The following is a 20,216-nucleotide window of genomic DNA, read 5'->3' as shown; positions in this document are numbered from 1 at the left end:
TCTTCCTCCTCCATGGCTTCCTCCGGATGATCCGACGTTCGTTGATTCAACTGTCAGTACCTGCCAGTACCTGCCAGTACCTGCCGGTAACGTTCATGGTGGATCCTCGTCTCTGCTGACGCTGCACGCCGCGCTGCTTCTCCAATGGCCATCGGCCTCTCGCCCCACCACCGCTTCCTCGCCGCCGTGAGCCGCCTGCCCTCGAACCACCACCGCTTCCTCACCTCCTCCTCCGCCGCGCCTCGGAGCAGCTGCAGAGTCCGCTGCTCCGCCCGCTCGAAGGCATCCCCGGAGTCGTCCGATGTGAAGCAAAGCGCGGCCGCGGTTCGAAGCTCGTCGCCCGAACCTCGTGCCGAGGTTAAGAAGGCGGGGGGTGCGACTCCGACGAAGTCGCTGAATTGGGTCGATCGCGTTCTGGAAAGTTGGAGGTGCGAAGGCGTGTTGACTCACGAGTCATTGGTGTTGAATTGTGAGTTGCGTTTGTGGTTTTTGTGAGTGCTTGTTTGGGAGTGTGCAGGGATGGATTTAGGTTCAGCGAAATCGGGTTGGAGGTTCTGTCCATTGCTTTACCGGCTGCTCTGGCTCTGGCTGCTGATCCCATCACGTCCTTGGTGGACAGTGCTTTTGTTGGTCATTTAGGTAATTCTTGAACTTCATTAACAGTGCAAAGTCTGAGTTTGGATGGTTGAGAAGTGTTTCTAACATAAATTGATGAAATTTGTAGTTAATTTGGCTCGATACTTGCTTGTTTGAAAATTATTTGGCTGAAGTTTGTCACAAGATGTTGGCAAAGATGATCATAGTTTATGACGTGATAATGCTTTGCAATGAAAACTGCAAATTGTCTGGCTGCCAGTGGTGAAATTTTAGTAGTTTCCTCGGAGATAGATAAATGGTTGAATGTGACATCCTCAGTGATTGTAAGGATAAGGATTCTTGATTTGATGCGGCATCATGTATTGTGAATGAAACTCGTTGGCTACTTGAGGATTATTTTTTTATTCTTGGTTATTTTTCTCTATCCAGGATCATCCGAACTGGCAGCAGTTGGAGTATCAGTTTCTGTGTTCAATCTGGTTTCGAAATTGTTTAATGTTCCCTTGCTCAACATTACCACATCATTTGTAGCTGAAGAGCAGGCCGTGGTGAATAACGGTAGTGATGATTATCGTCAACTCGGTGATGGTAATTTCTTTCTTCTTATTTGATCATACTTCAAGACATGGTTACTATTATTGCTCCAGCTATGTTCCTCTGATTTGTCCTGCTTTATCGATTTTATCAAGGTTTTGCTGAGGAGCAAAAAACAAAGAAGCTCCTTCCATCATTATCAACTTCATTAGCACTGGCTACTGGCATTGGGATTGCCGAAAGTATTGCACTTTCAGCTGGCTCAGGTTTCTGGATCAATTTGATGGGCATATCTGTTGTATGTCTGCCTTTTCCAAGTATGAAGTTAATTGATTAGCCCGATTTCTCCATGCCTAGTCTTGTCTGTTATAGACAAATTATGACAAGAGCTCCACTTCTCTTATTAAATTTATGCCATGCACAAGAGGCCTGCTTAGACACTTGGCACCTTGAATTTATGAGAAAATGAATGTCATTTAATTCTCTTATTTTTTTTCATTTTTCCATGTACTGGGGTTTTCTTGGGGAGGTGTTCTACAGATATTTACCTCACCACCAAGGAATGTCATTTACTCATAGGGCATAACATGGAAATGTCACTCCTTAAAATTATGCACCTCAATTTTGTTATAACAGGAAAGGATTGGTTTTAGTGCATTTTGTTTGAAACACCTGCGTAATAATACCCTCAAGGGATGCTTACTATCTGATATAGATTTTTCTCTACATTCTTAGTGACATTTGTGTAATATCTTTCTGGTGTTCATTGAGGTTCACTCGTCTACAGGATTCACCAATTAGAATACCGGCTGAACAGTTCTTATATTTGAGAGCTTTTGGTGCTCCAGCTATTGTAGTAGCACTTGCTGCACAAGGTGCTTTTCGTGGATTTAAGGACACAAAGACACCTCTATATGCCATAGGTATGTACTGCAATGAGTTCTGTTGAAAATTAGTGACGGAATATTATAATCTCCTTCACCATCGAATGTGTGGATCTCGATCTTGATAATAGGATCTTCTAGCTTTACACTATGAAGAAACAGGATCTATTTCTAGGATATTATAGTGTAGAACTATAATTAATCAGATTCATTATTGAATGAAGATCACCCTCAGTGAATAATTATGAAGAAGACCATTAAATAACATAATATTCTAGACCTTTCTCATAGTAGGAGTAATCTTCTCTTTGGAAGTATGTAACTTAATTGATGTCTCAAAGGGTACAAGACACTGTCAAGATACATGAGAACCAGTGAACTTAGAAAAAAACAAGTAACTATTTTCAGAGAATCATCAAGGGCTTACAAAGTAGGTTTCCTTGTTGAAAACTAGATTTTGTGGTAAGATGAAAACGTGCAATTTTCTTTTTATGGCTAATTGATGTGAAGAAATTTCTCTTTATCTTATTATGCTTTTGATTTTAGACTTGAAAACTTCTGCTGTTTCTTTTTTTTTGTCTGTTCTGGCTGCCAGCATACACCTCTGGAAAACTAGTATACTGTTGCGATGATGCCTCATAACCAGCCTTGATGGCTTTGCGCAAATCTTTATAATTTGTAATCATCTTACATATGTGTAAAATAAGTATAAGAGTGTTGATAATAAAATTTTATCTCAATGGTGTAAATGTTAAATGTTAGGTTCATCTATAAAAGATTATATCCACCTAATTAATCCAGTTGCAGACAGACAGGCTCATTTCTAATCTATATTTTAATGGATTCTGCAGCTTTACACTTTGAATTAAACTGAAATTGGCTAACTCGGTTTGCTAAGCTAATTTTTTACGCTAATTGCTCGTCATTGGCCGATTGGCTTTTGAAGCACTCTGAGATGCTTGTCCTTAAAGAGATGCCTGAGTTCAAAGTCAGATGATGTTGAGAATTGTCACAAAGGAAAACAATTTGCTGTCCACATGATGATACCATAGCTCTTTTCCTGGCATAGTTTTTGACAAAATTTTTTGTTGAACTGCAGTTGCTGGCAACTTATTGAATGCGTTTCTGGATCCAATTTTGATATTTCTTTTTGATCTTGGCATTGGTGGTGCTGCAGCAGCAACAGTGACTTCTGAGTATGTCAGTACTGTGGTAAATTTAACATAATCATAACTATTTGCAGAGTATTGTCATTTTTCCATAATGTGATTTGTTGTAACTCCTTTGTCCACTAAATGGATTTAAATTTATTTGCCTTCTATATAACAGATATTTGATAGCTTTAGTCCTGCTATGGAAGCTGAATGATGAAGTATTACTGATCTCTCCAAATTTTGATGGGAGAAAAGTTATCCAATATCTGAAATCAGGTATGACTCTTAGTAGGGTAACCTGTTTTATTTTAGTTCTATTTTCCAACTTCATCATCTTATGCATCTATACGGTGAAGATATTATTTGAACCAATTAATGGCAAATGTAGAATTTAATGTCTCAAGAATGGCCAGAAGTTTATGTTGTCCTAATTTCCTTCTGGCAAGTTACTCTGGAAAGAACCTTAAGTGAGGCACAAAGTCAGAAAGTCCACTTATTATTACATTTTGTATTCAATTACAAGACTAAGGTTCAAAATGGAAGTTAAATTTAACGCTGTGATGCGTAACTGCAGCTTGTTTTGAACGCCAGTTTCTTTTAAAGAGAGGCTTGTTGTATCTTCAGGTGGCCTTCTCATTGGCAGAACCTTAGCAGTTCTTGTTACTATGACTTTGGCAACATCAATGGCTGCTAGGAGGGGCCCTATACCTATGGCTGGTTATCAGATCTGCACACAAGTATGGTTGACTGTATCTCTGCTTACTGATGCTCTAGCAATTGCTGGCCAGGTATCAAATCAGCTCTCTGTTCTATATCCTGTCATAGATTAGCTGAGCAAAGTCACTGTACAAACTGTTTTATGAGTTCTCCCTTGTCATAGAATTGCCTTTCTACTGGTTTGTTGTCTTGGTTAAGCAATTTAGAGTACCCTATGATGAAACTGTCAAATAGCATAAAAGCCTGACCAAGTTATCCTTTAATGAATCACTCTGTAGAGCAAGAAATACTCTATATTTGCACAGTTCAGGTCAAATATCAACATGACAATTCATATTTGGGATAGATTTGCAAATGACTACAATGTCTCTTGCAACTTTCTGACATTACAGAGGATAATATTGGTGCTTTGTGCACCTCCAGAAGTTTCATCATTAAGTTAGCATCTGCACATGAGTGCACCTCATACTGAGGTTCTCTTTCTTTGAATTGCTTGACTTTCTCACAGGCTCTTCTTGCCCGTGGTTACTCCCAAGGAGACTATGAGCAAGCACGTGAAGTGATATACATGGTTCTTCAGGTATATTGTTGCTTCAGCATGTTGTTATGCTAATGTGAAAAAGATAAAATTTCTTGATTATTGTTCCAAGGTATGAGAGCACTGTTTTCCCACCTTAATCTTTCAACTTTTGAACAGATTGGTGTGGCCACTGGTGTTGCTCTAGCTGTCATTCTTTTTGTTGGGTTCGGAGCCTTTTCAAGATTATTCAGCACGGATTCTGAAGTTTTGGAAATTGCTTTGTCGGGTATTCTGGTAAGAGAGTGCCTATGCCTAGTCTCTAACTGGACATCCTGCTTTCTGGTTCTGGGTAACAAAATGCCAAAAGGCACATGTTCGTCATGTTTTGAGAAAGGTTTGGGAGTTGGAGCGAATGTTTAAGTGCATGTGAGGTAATTTCATACCTAAACTAAACCAAACTCAAAGTGGAAAGCTCTAAGAGGCTGAACATATTAATTTCTTTTTCGGTTTAGGCTATCTGGATCTGCTCCTGGGCATCTTCTAGATTTTTCTTTTTACACCAGGTTAACAAATTTTGAAACAGTGACCCTTGATAAAACCATTAGCTTGCTCCATTGTCTTGGCTGTCATGGATTCAAGTGTTAGAAATAGTTTCTCTTCCATGCATGATAAGTCTGCATTTAGAACATCCTTTCACTTCCTGCAATCTCAGAGCCTTTGCCCCAGAACGCTCCTTATACTTTGAGAGGATGTTGTCGAACTTCTTAATACTTCCAGTCATCTTCTCAAAACTTTCAAAAAGAGAAGGAAAACAGATTCATGTAATAAAACTGTCACAAACTGTCCTTTTGCTGACTTTTCAAGATCGTAGACATGATGCTACTAGATGTCTCATGCTGATAATTTGCAGTTCGTTGCTGGATCTCAACCAGTGAATGCTGTGGCATTTGTTATTGATGGGCTCTACTATGGGGTTTCGGATTTTGGATATGCTGCCTATTCCATGGTGACTCTTCGCTCTCGTTCTACATTTATTCAAAACTAAAGAGATTCGATGTTTCTGACCTTCTCCATTGCTGCACTAAATAGGTCTTTGTTGGAGTGGTTTCTTCTGCTTTTTTACTGGCAACAGCTCCCACATTTGGTCTTGCCGGAGTTTGGGCAGGGTTGTTTCTCTTCATGACATTGCGGGTAGTGGCTGGCATTTGGAGGTAAACCGGTTTTGACTTAAGCTACGCTTTATGGCTTGTCAGTTCTACGCAACGAAGTTGGACCTTGAGGTAACCCTGACATGCGCACACATGAGCACATCTAGAGCACTTTGATAAAGAAGTAGTTAGTAAATGAGGTTTCGTCTAATAAAGTAACGAGAGAGATCTGAGAATATTGATTGTATGTGAAACTGAAAGGATAGGTGACTCCATGGGATGTCCTTGTGATAGATTATGTAGCGATAGTCTATTGGATTTATTTGCACCACATCGAGCACTGCCTTCTAGGACTCCAGAATTTATTTGGTAGTCGTGCATCTCTTTGACAATTGGTGATACGATTCCAGATTAGGAACAAAAGGTGGACCATGGAAAAGGATTTGGTCCGAGGCAGAGCAGGGAAGTGACTGATATCAAATCGAGTTTGTACATGTTGCTTTTCCCGGTGAGCTTATAGCAAGTGCCACAGAGGACTTGAGCCAAATGGAGTTCCCGAGAAGCATGGTACTTCCCCTCGGGAGTAGTTCGCTCTTCAAGTGTCTTTTATCCCCATTAACAGCTAATTGGAGCAATGCCGTCACCAAAACAGAAATTAAGCTACCAGAAATAAGTGGTGAGACGGAAGATGCTGAATTTTGATGGCAATGGCTGGCCTGCACTCTTTGCATCTTGACCATACAGTTCTCGCTGGTTCACCTATATATACCACCCCAAAGCATACCAACTGCACCTCACATTGATGGCTTCCGAATTATCGAATCAAACGATTTTATCTTCCTCTTTTTTACTAAGAGCTCTCTGGATGGCGCATCTGGAGTTCTGCTCGTATCTCTGTAGTTGTTTATTAGCTCACTCAACCTTGCCGTGGTTTTCTGACCTGTTATTGAATCTTTTGCTTGATATGGTTACCTGCCCTCGAGCAATGTACTTGTAATCATCCTGAAGTGATGGAACCACATGAGTTGGGACTTCTAATGATATCCATATATTCTTGTATGTTTAACTTTGATTCTGAGTTACTCAAGATTCTCTGATGCCGGGCCATTATATAATCATTAAACAGGGTTTAAGATTGGGGAAAATATATAGTTCATTAGAAAAATCCTCCCAAAAAAACCACATTATTCATTTTGTTCACAACCCAATTCGTCTTGATGTATATTAGGTTCATTTTAATATCAACGGTCCCAAGTGGGTTTGATAAAAGAACTATTTTCATGTTAGATGGTGGTAATGATTTCTACGTTACATTCCATGTGGATAAGTTAATGGTGTTAAAAGGTTAGAATTTTCAATTTGTAAGCAATCTTCTCCTTTCAGACCATGAAGTACCAGTGATATTCACTCAACGGATAACCCTCTCCTCCATTAACGGTAGAAGACTGAAACATGAATCTCTGTCCAATCATTGTGAGCACGGACCCGATAATGTGCTGAACAAGAACAAGAGGAATTCTGATGGTACGTGCCCAAGAGGATAGAATGCTGCAGACACCCTAGCGGTTTAAAATCATCTTCAACCACTTTACCATACTTGTGGAGATTCCCAGAAGATACAATAGACCCAAAAGTCGATCGAAGCAAAATGCAGAAAAAATACTATCGCACTCCTGATATGGAGGTTGCCGAATTTTCTCTCCTACAAAGGAACAATTGAATAGAGCATCACTCCGCGACACCTCCACATCTATCATCCACTTAGCTTCAAGTCCCCTGTATATAAACTCAGGCATCAGGCATCTTCTGCCACCAAATGGTTGCAGAGTCTTCAAAACCTTTCTCCGCCACCTTTCACACATCAGCAACATCATGCATTTCTCTCTACTGTGATGTCCAAAAGAAATCCAAGAACAAAAAAATTTGGATTAACATATGCTACAGCACGAAAAATGTCATTATGAATGAAAATCGCAGAATGTGCAGCCTCATGACACTTAAGATGCAAAAGCATGAAAATATGTACTTGGAGTATGTATCGAGTGATGACATGTAAATTTTGTAAGGTCATTTAGACATGGTAATTATGCAACAAGCAGTACAAATACCTACTCATCAACTGACTAACAACTAATCACTGGAGGTTACCCTAGTGGCCACTTTTTCTACTTGGGAAGGGGGAGATAGGGAGTTCAATTTCTCACATTCTTGGGGGTCTGAGGTGGAGACCTGTGAGTGAGGGAGCAGGATTTCGCAACTTGTGCATAGCGCATACAGTGGCTTGTAAAATAGATATAAGATAGGACCTAACAAAAAAAGAAAACAAAAAAAACTGACTACAGCTGACTATAATGGATTGTTTCTTTAAGGAAAGTTTTCATGGGGAAAAGGTCAACATCCATGGCTTTGAGGCATACACTGTCTCCCAGATTCAGGAAGGAATTTAGCCAGTTGTTCATAGCATAAATTATAGCCATCTAAATATGACAGTGCTTCAGAAAAACCCAGTGGTTGTCAACTTCAACATACAAAATAGATACTTGCCAGCACCACCAACCATTTTCGATATGACATAATTAGCCAAACTAATAAATGAGACCTGGCATTGCTCATTAAAGAAGTAGAAGTATTGGCATAACTCCGTCACTCGCCAGATGCCAAAACCAGAAGTCAACATTGATCTCCATCCCCAGCACACAGCATTACTTTTCCCCCCTCATATTCCTGGTCAGCTCCATTCCTTAAACCAGCAATTAACTTGATAATCTATTTGTGTTTTGTCTGAGTAAGATCCATCACCTTAGGGGTGGTTTCTACGCTACTGCAGAGTACAAGGAAGCTAACTAGAGAAGTTATGAAACAACTTTTACAAACAAAAAAAAAAAAAAATTAGGATTGATACTTTTATATCCATCGATAATCACAACAGGTCCCCAACCTCCTTGACAGAAAGACATCTATTAATAGGGGCGTGTAACCAGACCGGGTATATCCAAGAACCGGACTGGCCCACCCAGAAAACAAGGCCGGGAACCGATTCCCATTGAAACCGGTTTGGGAACCGGTTCCCAAAATTCGGAATGAGTTTGAACCGGTCCAGGAACCGGTTCCAAGTATTTACCCACCTAGGAACCACTTCCTGGACCTGTTTGGGAACCGGTTTGGGAAGCCCAAAGTCCAAAACCTACTTTTCCCCCTGATTTCTATGTCAGGAAAGTTCTCTTCTTGTTCTCGATGTCTCTCGATTTGGCTTTGCATTTCGTAGCAATGTTTTCGTCGTGGGTTTATCGTTAGAGATTGGTATCCACAAGCGGAAAGTGTAAAGTTGAAAATATTTCGGAATCTTCCTCGCCTGAACATCACTTTCGATTTACTATGCCCCCTTTTGGTTATGTGGGTGTTCGTGTTTTGTCAATGCAGTTTTTCCATGGTCATTGCTGAAAATGACCGAGCAATCCAAAGTGATTCTCGTTCACAACATTGGGTATGAAATCTCAGAGGTACATGTTCTCTTGCAGCTTCCGCCCCAAGTAAATTCTTTTGGGTGTAGAAATAGGGACTCTCGCATATCAATGTAAAATTCGAAACCGTATAGGATATCGGGCAATTGCAAAACAAATTCTAATGAAAATAGGGCTGACCTGGAACTGGACCGGAAAAATAGGATGGTCCAAAAAAGGATCTAGTGCAAACAGGGTTGGGTACAGGGTCCAAGAAAAGGGAACTGGTTATAACAGGGTCGGGTAAATGATTCAGATCTGAAACCTACCCACCCTGGACCCGATCACCCCTGTTTGTTACTCATACCATGCACAAGCATGTGCACCTAATGAAGAGACACTAGAAGAAAAGACAGTCACAACCCTTACCAGTGATCACTATCAGTAAAACCTAAACCTGCAGGCATAACTTTATGCTGGTGCATACTTGCTTCCACCAAAATACCCAATGCCCAGGAAAGGAGATGCTTAGAGTACTGCTCTCATAAACACTGAATTACTCAAAGACGATAGGCTCCCCAAAACTGAATCCACTACTACTCTAGGAGTTGAGTGACATTTCAAGGAAAAAAGCTAAGAAGCCAAAAAATCAAAGCTTCAATCCTAGAACTTATCTTTAACCACAAAAAAAATCCCATAACTTATCGAACTTCACATTCACACCTCATGATGTTGCAACTAAATGTTAAACTTACTGCAGTCAAGTATCGCTTTGCACGTTCCATTGACAATCTCCAGTGTTTAGAAAGCGCATGGCCATCCTTATCTTGCTAACTATAGTGAGCTAAAAGATGGCATTCTGTCAAAAGTAATTTGATCACTTCTTGAGGAAAGTACAGGACCATTACTCTCCAGTCATATTCTCCTTTTCCTTTCCTCCTCTTTCGACACCTTGGGAAGTATGCAGATGCATAAACTGAATCAAAAGCTTAATGAACACATTTCTAAGTTTCATTTAAATCCAGAGAAGGACGATGGGTTCATGAGAGACAGTGGTATCTCAATCCAGTAGATGACTTAGGCAAGGTCATTTAAGAACCAACGCGTAGCACGGCTAAAGGGGAAATGGACTAGATTATCAAAACTCAATCAGATACAAGAGAACAACACTTACCACTAGCCATCGACCACCCTCTTGATCCCAGCAACTTCTGCCCTCAACTTCGAATTATGTTGCTCCTAACCATGAACGCAACACAAAATCATGACAAGTCAGCACATAACACAAAACCGATTCAAACTGATCAACATGAGAAGCCCAACGAAACACGAAGTGCTCCATTAACCACAGAACCCAAAATTCTACCTTTGACGATGATAAATGAAGCGCAAAAGAGAAAAACCGTCAAGGCAATGTGGAACGCCCAATAGCCCCTCTAACCACACACTAAACTAGCATCACTACATTCCTCAAGCAAAAGATATCGAACTAATGAAATGAATGCCCCAATGATTTTACACCAAAACATTTACTTCATCATCCATCACGAATCCTCCTGAACAAATGCGGAACTCTTAAAAGCTCCAAATACAGAAAAGGGGAGGAGCTCACCATCTCCAGGACCTGAGCAGAGCTCGCCTCGACGAGCCTGGCCAAGGTGTCGACCCTCGTCAACATCTTCTCATACATCTCCTCCAACCCGGCAGTGTAGCTGCTAGCTTCCGGCCCCACTAGCCTGCTCAATTTCGCGGCCGGGAAATCCTCGGCGATCAAATCGATCTCATCCTGGCACTTGGCGGCCCGCCTCATCTCGCTCAGCCGCTCCCCCTTGCCGTCCTCCTGCATCATCGACGATCCCCTCAGATCGCAGGCCAGCCACGGGAACGACGAGTTGGGGCTGAAGTTCCCGTAATGCCCTCGGAACCTGGGCCCGATGTTGACGACGTCGACCGACCTGGGCTCGAAGGTCTCCGTGGCGGTGCGGAACTGGAAGGCGCGGTACTCGTGGGTGTGGATCGCGGAGTCGAGGGGCGGGGTGGAGAAGAGGAGGAACACGCGCGGGGAGAATCCGTCGCCGCCGGCGGAGGCGGAGGCGGAGCCGGCGGCGGCGATCGGGAAGGAGAGGGAGGGGTCGGAGGCGAGGGAGGCGGCGACGTTGAAGTCGCGCATGGAGGGCTGGAGGCGGGAGCGGCGGCGGGAGGAGAACCACCCGATGAGGCGGTCGTGCTGGGAGTGGCAGAGGAGGAGGCGGCCGAGGGGGTCGGAGAAGGAGAGCGGGCAGCCGGGGCAGAGGAAGGACGTGACGGTGGCGACGAGGGCGCCGGCGGCGGAGGCGGAGGCGGAGGAGCCGGAGTCGGCGGCGGCGGAGGCGGAGGAGGCGGCGGAGGAGGGGTCGTCGGAGAGGGAGGAGGGGGCGAGGGGAGGACGTGGCCGAAGAGGAGGCCGTCGGCGTCGGCCGGGGAGGAGGAGACGCGCTGGAGGAGGGACGAGAGGGTGGGGCCCGAGATCGCGATCTTCTGGAGAGGGAGGTCGTCCATGGCGGATCGATCCGGAGAGAGAGAGAGAGAAATTCCGAAGTGGACAACGCCAACGCCGGCGCCGGTCCGCCAGATTATAGATTATAATATATATATATATATATATATATATATATATATAATATGCTCTTCTTTCTTGATTAAAAAATCGTATTTATAATTTGTGTGCATAACTCAACATAAATTCACACAAATTACAACCGAAATTTCGGTTCGGTTCGGAAGTTTTTTCTAACAGTTCGGTTCAGTTTGTTTTTTTAAAAAAATTGAATCGAACCGAACTGTCGACACCCTTAGTTATGCCATGTTGTATCATTTTTTTTTTTTTTTTTTGAGTCTTTTCTTTTGTGTAGATAAATAGATTGGCTAGTATGGACCTTCACTCAAGCGGGGTTTCGATTAGGCGGTTAGAGAGGAACATAGGCTTGGTGGTTGGGTCGAGATCCAGCCGACAAGAGACCTCCTCAATTACTAATTTGACACGTGAGTAGAAAGTATGAATCTGCATCAAGAGAGGAAAATCTTTCGAACTAAAAAGGAGAAATTGATGAGGACCACTGGCTCTCATCCTTAAATTTGGATATAAATTGGTATTTAATCTACCGTCGATCACAAAGGAAATCTAAATAATATGTATATTTAAAATTAGAGAAAATGTCGAAAAATAAAGTACTTTAAAATTTATGTCAAAAAAATTCATTTTAGATAGATAAATAAATTTTAAGTTCATGAAATACCCGACTATTATTATTATTTGTTTGTTTAGGAAAGACAACTTCCATTATTGTTGGAAAGATGGATTACAAGAGTTTTTGAAATCAAGACATGTAATTAACCATAGGAAATAGGGAGGCTTAGCAAGCTAGTTGAGTGGAAGGGAACTAATTCTATGAGCCTTGGCGATCCAATCCATGGCCTAATTAGCGTCTCTCGACCCATATCTTAATTTGACTCCACGTGATTGGCCATATTTCAATTAGTGATGTTATTTGTGCACGATTTCACGCTACAAAGTTGAAATTGGAAGAGGAAATTAGAAAGAATGGAAGAAAGAAAAGGAAGAGATGTTTGCTTCCGACATCATATCCCATGGCGGCCATCTCTTAAGCTGCGTTTGGTAGTCCGGATTTGAGTCTGGATAGGATAATTTGTTATCATATCCGATGTTTGGGAATGTCCATCGGATCGGACAAACCTGGATATATCCGGATAAAACGCCGGATAAAAATCCGGGGAGGGTGGGATATGCCCAGATTGGATAAGATTTTTTTTTTAAGGAAATGAAGAACTTAACAAAAAGAGAAGATATCACTTGTCGTTTTCAATGGTGGCCACTCATGGAGGTGCCCACAATTCCTAGATCTAGGTTTTTCCATGGCCTTTAATTAATTGAATTTTCTATTTTTAATTTTATAATTTAAATGAATATCATATTTATTTTTTCATCTTATCCTAAAGTGCACCAAACACTTGATAGGATTAGATATGTCCGCCTTTATTATCCAAAGGATTTAATATCCTACTTTATCCTATCATATCCTGATTATTATCCGGACGACCAAACATAACCTTACATCATCATTTCTATCCGGAGAAAGGCCTGAATTGTTATCTTACCTGCACTTTATTGTTCACTAGTACAAGAGACACATGCGATGTGCTAGAAGGAAATGAAAGGAAATATAAGAGGTAATGAATGGATAGGATCATGCTGGATGGGTATTGGGGTTTAGTTGCTATCCAGGCTTGCCCAGGAATGATAAGTTACATCAGATTTTCAAGCTGAATGAGTAATTTGGGCCTAATCAAGCTGGATGGGCTTCATAATCAATGGGCCTTGTCCAAGCCTACCAAAACTTGAATTCTCGCCCTAATTCCAACTTCTAATGCAACCCAAAACTCAAAAAAGGTTACCCAAGAATTAGATGGTATAGAATTAGACTATACTTTAGTACACTTAAATTTGTGACTAAATTGATTGGGTTTCTAAAGCCTATTGCCTCAACACTTTTCCTTCAAATTGGGTCTCTTTAACTAAAATCCTTCGGAATATTTTGTGTTCAGAAACTTGTTTGTTATTTCCTAGTAATATCACTATATGAATGAATGAAAGTACTTTTATTGACCAAAAGAAAAAATTCACAACTAAATTGATTTCGCATGACTTTTAGAGTAATCTCCCATAAGAGGAAGGAAAACTAGAAACAATCATCCGAGAAAGCTAAAGGAAAAAGAGGAGCTCCCAAAAAAACCAACCTCAGGACTTAAAAACAGACTAGTAGCCATATCTATGGCTTAAGCCAGACGGTTCTTCCCTGATAAGTTCTCCATCTCTTTCACCACATCTGCTACCAACGAATCCCAATTCGCAAAACTCAAACCATAGAACAATCGTGTCAACACTGCGCGGCCCAAGGAAACAGGTACCAAGGACGATTTCTTCTGGTGCTACCTCGAGACAATTCAACAGTGACAAGAGGGAGTTGTCTTTACTCTTTGGTTGTTGAAGTTGGTCCAGTCGAGCCAAAAAGGCTAAAGGATCGTAAGAAGGAGACATGGTAGGACCTAGAGAAGAGCAAAGGAACCCAAATGAAAGAAAGGTCGTAGAAATCAAGCTTTGTGATGGTAAAAATCCAGTTTTGGAACTATTCTCAGCAATACTTGTGAAGGACAATAGGGTTAAGAGACGAAGCAGACCAGACCACCTTCTGGCTTGAGAAGAGAAAAACTATCCAGGGAGGCCAAAGAGTTGAGGATCACGAAACCCTAGAAGACGTTGGATTAGAATCAACTAGGAGATCAAAGGTTAAGCCGATGTTTTACGGGAACCCAAAGAGACTAGTAATTGCTATGCATATCAGCAGCGCGTGTTCAAAAGAAGGCATTTGTTGACACCAAAAAGTGACCTTTGTGGGCTGCGACTAACTGATAAGGCCCACCAAGCTCCATTGGACAATGACCCGTAGATTTGGAGGGAATTTGTAGATAACAACAATTGCAGTTACCAACGGTTCGACATCAACTACAATTCGAGCAGTAACTGGATAAGGGATAGACGAGTTACTGAGGCACTCGTTGCTACCGGGCTTCAACCACCTTGTGGATAACACGATAAGGTTATCAGAAAACATTTTGAATGTCCCAGGAATAATTTAAATTGAAATATAATTACAACGATGGTTATCTACTCAGTCTGGCTATATATAGCCAACGGCAAATTGTTGTAAAAGGACGGAAAATACTCAATGAAAACAATGTAAACCTATTCTTGCAAGTAATTTTTTTTTTTCTATTTGCGTTGCAGTTACCCTTTATTCATTTTTGTCTTTTAAGATTTCTTGAAGTTGTTGTTCCCTTCACCCATAATTGCTGCCATTAGAGTCTTTTCTTTCCCTTATGAACCGATACAAAATTCGATACACACAAAAAACTGAAGAGCCAACCTTCAGTGAAAGCTATTTTATTTGATACCGTTCTCGGTAAAACAAGTTGTAATTGCATCTCACTACCAATGCGGCTACTTGCTGCTATGGCGTCCAAGCCACTCATCACCTCACTTATCCAATACCCCTGCCTATCTCTCTTTCTACTCAGGATGACCTCAAAACAAAGGTTACCATGGCCTTTGCATCCTCATCTCTGAGGTTGCAAGACCATGGGTAACTTGGCGAGGTCATAGTAGGCCATGATCACCTTAGGGTAGAGCTGGCAAAATGGGTCATAAACCCATATTATGACCTATTTTTAGTTAAATGTGTTATATATGGTCAAGTAAAAGTTAAATATGGGTTATAAATGAGTCAAGTGAAAGTTAACTATGAGTTAGAAATGGATTAAGTAATAGTTAAATATGAGTCATAAATGAGTCTGAGAAAGTAAAACACAAAAAAAAAAAAAGGGTTTGAATGGGTTATTAGGAAACCCACTTTGAACCACTGGCCTTCACTCTTTAACTTTATAAAAAAAATATTTTTTAAATCAAAATTATAATTATTTTTTATATTTCAATTTTCTTTTTTTTATATTTTTCTTTCTTTTTATTCCTTCTTTAGTTGGCTGTCAATTGGTGATAGGCTAGGCGAGGCTCGAGCTAGTTGGCACACGAGCTTGAGCTCATCGGCCAAAGAAGAAGAAAAAAAAAAGAAGAAAAGAAAAAAAAAAAAAAATAATTATTAAAAAATAAAAATAATTAAAAATTGTATTTAAAAAATTAAAAATTCAAAATTTTTAAAAAATTAAAAAAAATTATAAAATTTTTCATTAAATTTGTATTGTATAAAAATGTTTTAACAACACTTTTTTTTTTTTTTTTTAGATAAAAATCATAAAAATGAGATTTTTAGGTTTAGTTAAAAAATTTCATGTTACAATTTTTAGTTATTCAATGGTATGTTCACTTCAAATAAGAGAAGCATGTGTATAGTATTTTTTTTTTTTTATAAGTATTTCAATTTATAGGTTTTTTTTTTTAACTTTTTTTAAATTTTATTTACTATTTTTGATTTAATTTGAAGTTTAATCAAATCAACATATAGTAGAAGTGGGTTTTCCTAGAATATTAATAGGTTTTAGCAATACAAGTCGGGTTGGGTATAGGTCGGGTACGGGTTGAGTTGGATATGAGTCACTTAATTTACACTACATAAATATGAGTCAAAACGAGTTAAATGGGTCAAATATGGGTCGACCCAAACCTGACCCGACCCACCCATTTGATGGGTCTACCTTAGGGTAAGAAGCAATGTTGCCTGCGACCTCGATTGAGGCCGTCATTGCTGCCTAGAAAGAGAATGGGGTGTGGTGGACACATTCAGATTAGGGCTAGGATGTTGTGGGTTTTGTGGTTTTGAGGTTAGTATTTTCATTTCACTCTCTTTTCCCGAGAAAGGTACTTTAGTTGATCCGATTAAACATATTATGATGGAATATGCACATATGCAATGTTAAAAGTAGCTAATGCAAAGTGATGAATGAGTGAAAATCTGGGATGAGATTTGGTATCTTCTTCCATAACAACCACCGTCTTCATTTGTTTTGCAGAAATTAAATGATTTGAAAAAATATTTTCTTAAATTTGATTGCCTATATTGCTTAAAATAATTAACTAATGAAAATTTATTACATTATCAACAACAATTTATATTTAAACATTTTCATGAATAATAAAAATACTTTTAATTTGTTCATTTTTGTCAGTGATTATTATTATTAAAATATTTTTAAAATCATTTATTTTTTTGAAATAAACAAAGTCTGAAAATCGCAAACAACAATGAGATTTTTTATTGGGGTTATTCACAAGACCAAGACATCTTGTCATCCCCACCGAGCATCATTGCCACTTGCTTGACTAACTTATCTCTTGCATGTTACTTTCTTGGTTGTCTTGATACATGCCTCACATGATTCTCTCCACCTCCTTTCGGAACCTTTGCTTTCTAGAATGAATCTTGCTCGTTCTTTTTTCCCCATCGCTTTCCACTTTTTCGCAGTGAAAAAGCTAGTTACAGAGGACACACAGAAAATCACAAACTAAGCCGCTTTGCAGCACCTCCCAAACCAGTCGAAAACCCCATTGATTAGCTCCATTTCGAGAAACGCACGCACCGTACAACATAGGAAATAGAAAAGAAATCAATGCCTTGAGCATTAATCAGTACAAACCGTACTTATGAAGGTTACAATTTGGGGATGGCGTGCGCGGTGGTGTCGAAGACCTTGAGGAAGAACCGGGCGGGCGGAATCGAGAGCCTCTTGTGAAGGATGTCGCCCAATGTGGCAATCAGCTTCCTCTTCACTGGTGTGTTGATGCCTCCCATCGCCACTATCTCTGTGTAAGCAGCTGGCTCTTTGTTGCCCCCAAATGAGATTGCCAAGGACCCCTTCAGGATCACCATCACAAACTGTGTCCAAGAAAAGCCATCCAAACTTGATTTACTTCTCTTTTTGAGGGTTTTTTTCCAACATATCTGTCACTGAGAATTAACTTTACTTTGAACTCAAGGAAAGTTTACATTCCTTGGAGCTAGAGAAATGAGTACATGTGGACCCGGATTACTTCATTTGCAGATTACAGTTAGGTGGACGAAAGGGAAATAAAGATTTCGCACTCTTGGGCCCTACGCATGATGCAAGTTTCCTATATGTTTAGAATAATTACGAGCTCATTGCATTCAACTAGACCAGGTCGATTTCGCAAGTTCTAGTTTTCAGAATTTTTGCGTTTCTTGCGAATCTAATTCATCGATATTTCCTGCAGTGAAACCCTGGAAGTGTCCTTTAAGTTTGGCACTCTCTGTCCTATCCTCAGATCTTTTGTACGCGCGAATTTGTTGGGCTGGAGGTTGCATGGCTAATGCAGGACGCGGTATGGAGAGATTAGTTTAGAATTGCATAAAGGGAAGGGAAATAGATGGTAAGCAAAGGAAGGAGATTTAGACAGAAGAATTCAGATAGAAACAGGGAAGAAATGGAGCGCGATGATTTAGAAACTAAATAGAAAGAGTTTGCAGAGCCAGTATTTATAAAAGTCGTCGACAGCTAAATCCTAATTCTAATAAATAACATTTTTCTAAACAACTTGAAATAAATAAATGAAACAAAAATAAATGAAATTAAAGCAACCTTATCCATTAAATGGCACTCATTATAATCTTACAAAGCTCAAGTTATTCTTCATTTTCCTTACTCCAAGTACTCTCCATTAAAAACACTTTCTTTTTATAGGAAACTTGTCTGTCGTGGGGGTATTGCTGTGTGTTCAGCTGGATGTGACAATGGGCGACAAATAAGATCTAATATTCCCAAATTGGAACTTCATTCAATCTATGAACCATACTAATCGAACTCATCCGCCCCAAAAAAACAGCGTTGCACTTATAGAACAAATGAACCATAAAATGGTCATTCACTGATAATGACCAGAAAGAGAGAGAGAGAGAGAGAAATTACGTTCTCTGGTCTGCCAATGAGGGCGGCGACGGCTTTAGTGGCATCGGCGAAGATAGGGTCGAGGTCAAGCCCGTCAAGGCACACGTTGGTGGAGATGTACACACACGGCATCGTCCCGACTCTCTTCTTCTTCTTCTTCCTTCTCCCTCTTCTTCTCTTGAGCGTATATATAATGGCTTCTCTGCTTCCAAGAGATGCTGAACATATGGGCGTGGATGAATTGTCACAACCCCATTTTACAAATATCATGCAGGAGTTGAAAACCAAGAAGCACACTCACACCGCGATGATGATGATGATGGTGGTGGTGGTGCTGCGCCTGTGGGAACGCGTGTGGGAAACGCACTTTCGTGCTTACATTATCTTCTTCTGGGTGGGTTTAGAGAGAGAGAGAGAGAGAGAGAGAGAGAGAGAGAGAGGGTGGACATGGAGTGCGGGGACAGCCATTTTCATTTTGGCTAGAAATATTTCAGCGCCATCCCCACTCTGTCAGACAGCATAGTTTCGTCAACTAGTGTCAACCGCATGATCCTCACGTGTTAAATAGATTGATTTAATTAGTATGCGATTTTGTCCGTCAAATTCCCATAGATTGATTGCTATAGTGGCAACAAAGTGAATTTTTGACATATTAGGCGGAAGAATCCCAACTATTACCTCCTATGAGATCTGATGTATTTAAATAATTACGGGATCTTCTTCCCCTCACTCGTTACTTCGGAATGGTACTCAAAGTCAGCATTACGAAAATTAATTTTTTATTATAAGGTGGATGAGTAATATGATTTTTACAGTGGCCTTTACTTTTTTGTTTTTTTTGTTTTTAAACTTTTTACAAGTTTGGTAAAACCTTTATTTAAATTTTCATTTAAACTAAAGCTCTTAAGACCTTTTAAAATATTCAACTATGAATTGCATTTTTTTTTACAAGTTAATACATTGAAAAACTTTAAATTGATACACATGTGATAAATTTATTAAAAATTAATTTTTTGATCTATGATAAATTTACCATCCGTTAGTTTCCATTAAATGTTATCATCAAATTATTAAGTTAAATAACATGTGGCAACCAACGAGTGTACCAGTTTGGGGTTTTACCTTCTATTTATTAAGGGTGTACTAGTTTGCGATTTTTGTAGTATTAATCTAATTTTGTAGAAACTAATAGCAAGTAAAATTTTCACAAATGTACTGGTTTAGTTTTTGGGATCGAAATATTTATATTAGTAAATTTATTATGGGTATACCGGTTTGAGATTTTCGGTAATAAAAAAATTAGTCTGGGGTAAATTAATTATAAGTGTATTACTTTAGGGTTTTTCGTGGCATTAATTCCCCCCCCTTTATAATTTTTCATAGCTCAAATATTTTTTCTTAAAATAGAAATCAGAAGTAGGCAAACAAGGTGTAACTCAAAACTTTCTTGTACTTTATGCCATATCAAATTTCAGGAGATACTATCGTTTTACTTTTCTTTCGGGAGAGAAAACAAAATTGAGGAGGCATGACCGGCAAAAGTAGTCGATCATTCAGCTTAACTATCAATCGGCCTTTTACCTTTTACCGTCATTGTCTATCTGAATGCATTTAACTTAAAACTCCCGCCAAATCACAACATACCTCCTTCTCACCCCGACAAGATGATTGCTGGGATGCAAGGAAATGACTTGAAGGAAATTATCTTTGTCGTGACTCGAACCCTTAGTGACGCTTCTCAAGAGATAATTTGG

The 20,216-nt window shown here is 39.9% G+C and overlaps 3 protein-coding genes across 4 annotated transcripts; 1 reads left to right on the top strand and 2 right to left on the bottom strand.

The window, feature by feature from the left end:
• Nucleotides 1-64: 64 nt before the first annotated feature.
• Nucleotides 65-6,626, top strand: LOC104426174 (protein DETOXIFICATION 44, chloroplastic). The gene is made up of 13 exons (XM_010039166.3): nt 65-428; nt 518-639; nt 1,027-1,185; nt 1,287-1,429; nt 1,919-2,054; nt 3,115-3,211; nt 3,345-3,445; nt 3,794-3,957; nt 4,395-4,466; nt 4,584-4,700; nt 5,317-5,412; nt 5,496-5,617; nt 5,965-6,626. The coding sequence occupies exons 1-13, from the start codon at nt 145-147 to the stop codon at nt 6,026-6,028; spliced, it is 1,677 nt and encodes a 558-aa protein (XP_010037468.2). The 5' UTR covers nt 65-144; the 3' UTR covers nt 6,029-6,626.
• A 336-nt stretch (nt 6,627-6,962) lies between these two features.
• Nucleotides 6,963-11,598, bottom strand: LOC104426250. The gene is given in 4 exon segments (XM_010039278.3): nt 6,963-7,441; nt 10,169-10,233; nt 10,607-11,418; nt 11,421-11,598. Coding segments are annotated over 3 exon segments (987 nt in total). The 5' UTR covers nt 11,533-11,598; the 3' UTR covers nt 6,963-7,441; nt 10,169-10,170.
• A 5,486-nt stretch (nt 11,599-17,084) lies between these two features.
• LOC104426393 (macrophage migration inhibitory factor homolog) lies at nt 17,085-18,911 on the bottom strand. 2 transcript variants are annotated; one of them, XM_010039472.3, is made up of 3 exons: nt 18,764-18,911; nt 18,484-18,680; nt 17,085-17,435 (listed from the first exon to the last, which is right to left on the bottom strand). In XM_010039472.3, the coding sequence occupies exons 2-3, from the start codon at nt 18,592-18,594 to the stop codon at nt 17,211-17,213; spliced, it is 336 nt and encodes a 111-aa protein (XP_010037774.1). In that variant the 5' UTR covers nt 18,595-18,680; nt 18,764-18,911; the 3' UTR covers nt 17,085-17,210. The 2 variants fall into 2 exon arrangements, with proteins under 2 accessions (XP_010037774.1, XP_018726788.1); XM_018871243.2 differs by having other exon boundaries at nt 18,484-18,869.
• Between the last annotated feature and the right edge of the window lie 1,305 nt (nt 18,912-20,216).

Source organism: Eucalyptus grandis, chromosome 1 (assembly GCF_016545825.1).
Source record: "Eucalyptus grandis isolate ANBG69807.140 chromosome 1, ASM1654582v1, whole genome shotgun sequence".
In the NCBI taxonomy this organism is placed as follows: domain Eukaryota; kingdom Viridiplantae; phylum Streptophyta; class Magnoliopsida; order Myrtales; family Myrtaceae; genus Eucalyptus; species Eucalyptus grandis.
This window is presented reverse-complemented; position numbering and strand designations above follow the sequence as displayed.

Bases quoted from the DNA above. Each gene is read 5' to 3' on its own strand.
- LOC104426393 (XM_018871243.2), bottom strand. From the start codon at position 18,732: ATGATATTTGTAAAATGGGGTTGTGACAATTCATCCACGCCCATATGT. The intron at 17,436-18,483 runs GTAATTTCTCTC...TCTTGGACACAG, and splicing joins TCATTGGCAGACCAGAGAAC to TTTGTGATGGTGATCCTGAA.
- LOC104426174 (XM_010039166.3), top strand. From the start codon at position 145: ATGGCCATCGGCCTCTCGCCCCACCACCGCTTCCTCGCCGCCGTGAGC. The intron at 3,446-3,793 runs GTATGACTCTTA...TTGTATCTTCAG, and splicing joins TATCCAATATCTGAAATCAG to GTGGCCTTCTCATTGGCAGA. The intron at 3,958-4,394 runs GTATCAAATCAG...ACTTTCTCACAG, and splicing joins CTCTAGCAATTGCTGGCCAG to GCTCTTCTTGCCCGTGGTTA.